The 7,818-nt window shown below is 43.1% G+C and overlaps 1 protein-coding gene across 1 annotated transcript; it reads right to left on the reverse strand.

The window, feature by feature from the left end:
- Positions 1 to 3,170: 3,170 nt before the first annotated feature.
- Positions 3,171 to 7,498, reverse strand: LOC139919947 (neurogenic differentiation factor 2-like). Its single transcript, XM_078284853.1, has 2 exons — positions 7,395 to 7,498; positions 3,171 to 4,252 (listed from the first exon to the last, which is right to left on the reverse strand). The coding sequence occupies exon 2, from the start codon at positions 4,245 to 4,247 to the stop codon at positions 3,171 to 3,173; it is 1,077 nt and encodes a 358-aa protein (XP_078140979.1). The 5' UTR covers positions 4,248 to 4,252; positions 7,395 to 7,498.
- Between the last annotated feature and the right edge of the window lie 320 nt (positions 7,499 to 7,818).

A 7,818-nucleotide genomic window follows, 5' to 3' on the forward strand; every position in this document is an offset into this window, starting at 1 on the left:
GTGTGTGTGTGTGTGTGTGTGTGTGTGTGTGTGTGTGACTGTGTGAGCGTCAGTTATTTTATGATGCCTGTTTTGAAATTAAAGCAGGGATTCAAATAAACAAATAGGCTACATGTGGAGTCTTCATATCCCTCCATTTCCTTAAATTCTGTACGTTTGTGTGTGTGTGTGTGTGTGCGTGTGTGTGTGTGTGTAAGGTTTACATATATATGTGTATTTTAAACACAAAGATTTATTTCGTTTAAATAGCTCGTGATAAGACCAAAGATCATTTAAAATCCAGAGTGTTGTCAAAAATAGGCCTGCATTTAAAAATGCATTGCTCTCATGTGAAGTGTGTGTTTAAAGTTACAAGAGATAAAATGGGAGTGGCAGGGTGACTTCATAATTTATTTCTGATGTTTAATGGATTATCGAAGTATGGAGAGTAAAGATAGAGAAAATTTAATTCGTAACGAAACGAATATTTGCGGTTTATAACCTTCAGCGGAACCGTATTTTTCTCATAGAGAATACAGTAGGACAATCTGCTGTTGCATTGCGTTTTAACGCACTTTAATTTAACTTAATTTTATTCTTTTATTCTTTTTTTGACACAGAAATCTGTAAGCCATCAAAGAAGTTGGCATGGTACATGTGTGGTGGCAAAACAGTAGCGTTGTGTTTATCATTTTCTATCATTTTGATATTTTCTTTCTTCTTCTCTGTCTTTGTGTATTTTTGTTGTTGTCACGCATCGGCTCTGTCCTCTTCTTGTGCTTTTCCACCTGATGAGAGACTTGGTGTGAAACCCAGGCCGGCGCGTGTCAGTGTGTGTGTGTGTGTGTGTGTGTGTGTGTGTGTGTGTGTGTGTGTGTGTGTGTGTGTGTTTGGGGATATATGTGAATACATTTTGAATGACGTATCGATTAGACTAAACTAAACAACTCCTCATTTTATCCCGCCAACTTGTAAAGCGTGTTGAGACGAATGAAAAGCCTTTTGGGCGTTGCATCATTCTGCAGGTCGCCTATAGTGTTTTGGAGGCAGCCTGGTGCATGTCGGGGTTTGCTGGATTGTTACCAAAAACTCCAATTAATGCTGAAACCATTACAGCAGCAGCACAGACAGCACACGCACACCGGCTGGGCCAAAAGCGTCTCCGTACAGGCAGAAACACCGGGAGCTCTCCGCGGTGCTGAACGACTTTCCCTCCTCAAAAAGTGGAAAACGTGAATATTAACCTTCACTATTATACTGTTGCATTGACCTAAATGAAGTGACAGGTAGGTTATCAGTTAACCTGTAGTCTCAGTATTAATTAACCTGTACTAGTGTGTCAGACAGTCAGAAATACAGGCCTAATGCAATTTTGCACTGCCTGAATCCAAGTTTCCAGAGCAAACGTGTTTACTTTCTTAACGTCTGTAGTTTATAATCTCTCCATATATTTTTTAAAGGCTGGTTGGGCGTTCAGACAAGCAAATAAGACGCATTGGCACCGGTATATTTCATTATAGAGGATGGCATTGCTGCACTTTCCTTCCTTCCCCGTGTTTTCCAGATAAAGGGCCTGAGGGTGTGAAGCCTGGGGAACTCCTGCAGGTTGTGGCACCAGGCCGGTCAGCCTCTTATAATCCAATAATCCATACACTGGCCTCTATTAAGGCCTATAGGGACACGGTGCAAACGACCAAATATTTTCTAAAAGCATTAAGTTAGAATAATGCCAGCTTGATACAAATTAATGAGTTATGTAAATTCGATATCAAAAATATTTATCGGTCTTTCATAGATTGTGTAGGAAAAAGCGTAAAGACAAACGCTATTTAATGATTACATGTTGGATGGTAACGTTGCTGATGATGCCAAGGCTGTATATGTATAAATAATCAAGTTACACAGTCTGATTTATTGTCATTTTATTTTACCACACAGTTGGTTGAATACAAAGTTGAAAGACTTGAATTTTTATGAAAAAATGCTCAGCAACACATGGGATCCCTTCTTTTCCATAGACTATTAACATTAATTACAAAAACAACACAATAAATACGTGCAGCAATAATAATAATAATAATAATAATAATAATAATAGTAAACTCAGTCAACTTAGTAGGTCGCAAATCAAGCAAATCAATTGGAAAAGATTAAACCAAAATTTATTTTGAAAGAAAATACAATGCAATGGTTCAATTAGAAGAATAAGTAACGTGAAAGAATAAAGAAGGAAATGGGAAAAGTCTTATTTTCTCTTATTTAGATCATTTTTTTTAATGTTAAAACATTTTGGCCAGCCCAGTCATTGTCAATTTCGTTGGGTGTCCGTTCAAAGTGTGTATGTGTGTGTGTGTGTGTGTGTGTGTGTGTGAATGTGAATGAGTGTGTGCGCATGTGTGTGTGCGTGCGCGCACTCGTGTGTGCAGCAAAAGTGATGATGAGACATAGAGTGACAGTCTTTCCGGGCCTTGTTGCCTCGCTTTGTAGTCTCGGTTGGGTTTTGCATAGATGCGAAACGATTGATTTGCTGGAGAACAGATTATTCTAAAACAACCCGACTAGCACATTTTTCTCAGCTCAGCATTTCCCTCTGCATGTCTTTAGCTTCAGTTTCAAAAATCACAATCTCTCAAATTCTCACATGTATAGGCGATTAAATGTGATTTGTATTAGCTTGTTCATTATTTTATTTTTAATTCAGAAATAGTATTAGAAACCCATCGACAATGTCAAGGTTCAGCTATAGCCAGTGACGTAGTGGTGAATAAAAAGGTGGGTAATCTATGACCTCATCACAGGGCAAACAACCACCAATATGAAAAAAAAATCAATTATATTTTCAGAAAAGCATTCATTTGTATTTTTTTCTTCCTTTAAAGACCCCTTGTGTACTATTAATTTACCCCATAAAGATTTATCAGCCTAAAAAGTTGAATAAACTCTCCTGCGCAATTAAAAAGATGTTTAAACTGAATGTAGGTGGGTTTACCCTCCACTACACCCCTGGCTATAGCAAAAAACAATTAATATCACTGAATGAATTCAACGGAAAGCACTAATGACAACGAGTGACACATCTCTCCAGAATGCCTCCGTCCTGGCGGGTATAGCTTGTCAAGAAATGTGCTGTGGATAGATTGTTGATTGCAAGGGGACGCACGATAGTTTTTTTTTTTTTTTTTATCAACATCTTAGTTGTGAAAAAACGCGTTCAGTTCATCATACACGGGGGCCCGTTCGTGGTGTAAGTGCATGTCGTGGTAAGGCAGGACGTTTTCAGAGTGAATGCCGCTCCGGGCCCCCGAGGAGCCAAACACCAGGTTGTGGGCCCCGGCGGGTCTGGAGCCAGGCAGGCCGGAGTAATGCATAGAGTAGTGGTACCCCTTCTCGTTCTCGTTGGGGGACGCGGAGCCTTGGTGCTTCAGCGAAAAGTTGCCATTGACGCACAGCGGCGGGCTGAGGGGCCCCTCGTACTCGGGGCTGTTATACTCCGGGGACCCGCTCCCGCCGTACAGGGAGTCGTACGCCGAGCAGTAGCCGTGCGTCCTCAGCGGGTGCGAGTTCGTGCCCGGCTGGCAGTGGGGGCTGGAGAGACGCGCGCACTGGTACGGGTAGGAGTGCATGGAGAACGAGCTGGACGGGTACCTGCCCCCGTCCTGACACTGCTGCTCGGTGATGAAGTTGCGGGAGTTCAGCTGCAGGCATCCCGCCACCAGGTTGGTCGTGGGCTGGGACAGTCCCTTGCACAGCGTCTGGACGTAGGACACAAGGTCCGGCCTTTTCCCAGAGCGCAATATCTCCGACAGGGCCCAGATATAGTTTTTGGCCAACCGGAGCGTCTCGATTTTGGAGAGTTTTTGCGTTTTGGAGTAGCAGGGCACCACTTTACGCAGATTGTCGAGCGCAGAGTTCAGATCGTGCATGCGGGTCCTCTCTCGCGCGTTGGCCTTCTGCCGCCGCACCTTGGAGCGCTCGATTCGGGCCTGGGTCATTTTGCGCTTCTTGGGGCCCCTTTTCTTGGGCCTGTCCCCCTCTGTGTCCTCATCTCCTTCGTCCTCCTCCTCCACCTCGTCGTCCTCGTCGTCTTCCCCGGCGTGCTCGGAGTGCGTCCGGCTGTCTCCCCTCAGATCGGACTCGTCCATGTCGTCCTGGGCCTCGTGGTCGTCATCCTTGAGCTTGGAGTCCTCGCTTTCGCTGTCGTCCGCCCAGCCGGAGTATTTCTGCACGTCGGGAAGCAGCGAGGGGTCACTGAAAAGCCTCGTCAACATTGTGGCTCTGGAGAAGAGAAAAAAAAAAGATTGGTTGAGGCCTCACAAGCACACGAACACGTTTACACGAAGCTGCATAATAACAATGCAACCCCTTAAGAAAAAGAACTATAAATTTAAGCTATTCAAATGTCACAAAAACTGGAAGCCCTATAGGAATATCATGTGGTACGATAAAAAATACCATAAAGTGACAAGGTAAACTCACTGTTGAGTACAACAGTCCCCTTATAAGTCCACATAGGAATATTATAGTGATACAATAAGGGATCAAAATACCATAAATTAGCCTACTATAAAGTCACTATAAATTCACTATTGAACACTACAGATAGACTATAAGTCCCTTAGGATAATTATTATTATTATTATAAGAATATTATAGTGACTTTTCGTTATGGACTAATGGATAAGAGACACTTGGCCCTTTACTCTTTGCCTAAAGGACAAAGAGTGAACATTTGTTATGCGCGAAAAAAAAAATGAAATAAAAAAATAATCAGCCTTTCCATCTAAAGCATTGCGTTGGGCTACAGCCAGACGGATCCCCATTTAATTCCCTGCTGTCATCCGTGTGCCCTGTCGCGTCCTCGCGCAGCGGGTCCCAGCGGCAGGGGCCACATTACAGGTCCCATGGGGGCCCCCACTTTCACTCCTCCTGACGCCCATATACACTCCTGGCTGCATTCCAGCACTATTCATCCACACTATACACCTCTCCACAGAGCGGGCGAAAGGGATTTTATTTAATTGATAGGCTGTAGCTCCGTTTAAAGTCATGCTGATTATTAAATTAAGGCTACTTATAGACATATCCTAACTCAAGCCGTAAAAAGGCTTGGAGTGCAATTTCAGCGTCCAGGCCCAAACACTGCAGCCAAGAGGAAAGGTCAACTTCTCCTTTAAACCGTTTGAATTTTTTTTTTATTTCTGCTATGTCAGCTGTCATGGACCGTACTAGTTTCATTTCAGTTATAATTTCCTCAATAGTCAGGTTATAGATTTTTTTTTATAATAATAGGCGAATAATAATAACAATAATAATAATAATAATAATAATAGTAATGTTAATATAGCCTAATAATAATAATAGCCTAATAATAAACTAAAACATCCTTGTTATTTTCTAAATTTTAAAATTTTAGCTCTTCTTATTTATTTGATTTATTTGCTTTATTTGAAATACCTAGAATTACATTAGGCCAATAGCTGTAACGAGCCATGCCTCATACTAAACAAATAAGCAAAACATACAAATTAATAAATCCAGAAACGAAAAGAAATTGATTACCAGCTGATTAGAAAACGCAGTCCGGGGCCCATCAGAGAAAAAGGCTACAGAGAGACGAGGTGATCTTTGACAGGTTCAATAAGCCTTCACTGCTTCCCCCCTCCAACATGTTTCACTTCGCATCTACTGTCATAGTGGAGCAGCAGATAGACTCGCAGCCCATAGTAAGGTAGGCTGTGATGGTTGGTTAATTATCTCGGGGGGTGTGCCAGGGGCAAAATCTAGTTTTTAAATCTCAGGCTCAGGAGGCTTGCTCAATTAAAAGGAAAAAAACATCAACGTTTAATTAACAGACCGTGCACCTTACACGAAATAGATTTCACACATAATCCAGTATGCACGAGTGCATGATTTCAAAGCACTTTTTTAGTCAGCGGGAACCCCTTACAGATGGGAATCGCTTGTATCCTTTTAGCCCTCGTTAAATATAAAAAACACAACTCGTGAAACACAAATATCCTATCTTGCAAAATCCTGTAATTGCATTGCATTGTGATGGAAGAAATAACTGGTATAGATTGTGTTGTGTCGAGATAAATTGTTGAAGACAAAACTAGACAAACAGAGATAAATCATGCTGCACATTGCCTGTCACAGTCAATGGCGTTGTCCCACCCTTTCATTTGCACCGAGATTGAACGTGCAAATCATCGACAAAATCATCAATAAATCTTCCATTAAGCTCGAGGACATCCTTCGCTGTGGCAATTGGGCTGAATGCGAAATCTTCCTTATACATTCTTGTCTCCTGCATGTTCATTGTCTGTGTTTCTTTGATTCAAGGTCCAGACGCAGGAATGTCTAAATCAAATTAATGTCCGATATGATCTATTTACAGCCTGAGCACTGTTGTCAGGCTGCTCCATCCCCGGGACTGCTCCCTGCTAATGGTCCTGAATGAATGGAATCGGGACTGGAGACGATTGCCTTTTGACTCAAGCGTGATATTAGATCTTAGGTTTTATAATCCAGTCAGATTTGGGTGTTAAAAGTTGAAGGGCATACAGAGAGAGAGAGAGAGAGAGAGAGAGAGAGAGAGAGAGAGAGAGAAGCGATGAGAGAAAGACGAGCTCGTGCAAGCCCATATGGAAGTCTAATAAATGGACATGTATGGAAATGCCATGTATGCTCATTAGCCTAAATGTGTAAGAATTGGCCGTTTTTGCATGTGAACCCTACCAGATGTAGCCGACATACACACCATGTATCCAGAATATACAAACGTATAACACACAGGTCAACCTCTTTCACTATAAGATACAGATATAATCACATATAGTAGGCTATATGGCAATATGTTAGATTTCCATATGGGGTCCATGCCAGTTGCCTTTCTCCTCTCCAACTATGAATGTGTGTAAATTAACAACAGGCTATAGAAAGTCAATTGGAACAACAAAAAACATGCATTAAAACGTTGAGGAATAACCTTCGCATTATTAATACAATATAATCCCTCTTTATTAGATTAATTTACCAATCATTTTCGGATGGTCACTTTAGTAAATACTGCAGTAAATGACTAGATTTTTTTTTGTTATTGTTTATGTTCCAACTTACCTCGGCTCGAGCTCTTCACAGGGGGTGGGAAAAAACGCGCGTGAGTTTCAGACCATCTTCGGGGACCGCGAGCGAGCGAACGAGCGAACGAACGCTCCTGTTACTGTAGGTGCGGCGCGCGGCTTTCACTGGTGGTGGTGGTGTTGGTGTTGGTTGTTCTATCCCCCCGCGCGCGCGCTCGAATAACCGGAGCCGGTGTATGCGTATCTGTGTGTATGTGTGTGTCTGTGTATGTGTGTGTGTATGTGTGTATGTGTGTGTGTGTGGCAACCGTGAGCTACCGGGGACGGGGTTACATACCAGCTAAGGCTGTGATGCCAGCGCCCATATGGCTGGCACGTCACCGGCAAGAGCCATCACATGAGAGCCCGGTGATTGACATGCGCCCGCATTCGGAGAGATTTGCCCTCCCGGGGGAAGAGAGGGGGGGAGAGGGAGAGAGAGAGAGAGAGGAGAGAGAGAGAGAGAGAGAGAGAGAGAGAGAGAGAGAGAGAGAGAGAGAGAGAGAGGAGGAGGAGGAGGAGGAGGCGGAGGAGGAGGAGGAGGGGGAGGAGGAGGAGGGCTCCGCCATCTGTCACCGCGCTAGCGCTCACACAGCCAGAAAAAAGGAGGAAAAAACAGAAGAGAGGGAGAAAATAAAATGGTGGAACAACAAAACTCATCATTGTTGACCTGTGCTGCTGCTTCAAGGGATGTAGGCTGTTTCTTATCAAACCTGCG

This window comes from Centroberyx gerrardi, chromosome 7 (assembly GCF_048128805.1).
Source record: "Centroberyx gerrardi isolate f3 chromosome 7, fCenGer3.hap1.cur.20231027, whole genome shotgun sequence".
In the NCBI taxonomy this organism is placed as follows: Eukaryota; Metazoa; Chordata; class Actinopteri; order Beryciformes; family Berycidae; genus Centroberyx; species Centroberyx gerrardi.

Coding starts and splice junctions, on each gene's coding strand:
- LOC139919947 (XM_078284853.1), bottom strand. CDS start 4,247: ATGTTGACGAGGCTTTTCAGTGACCCCTCGCTGCTTCCCGACGTGCAG.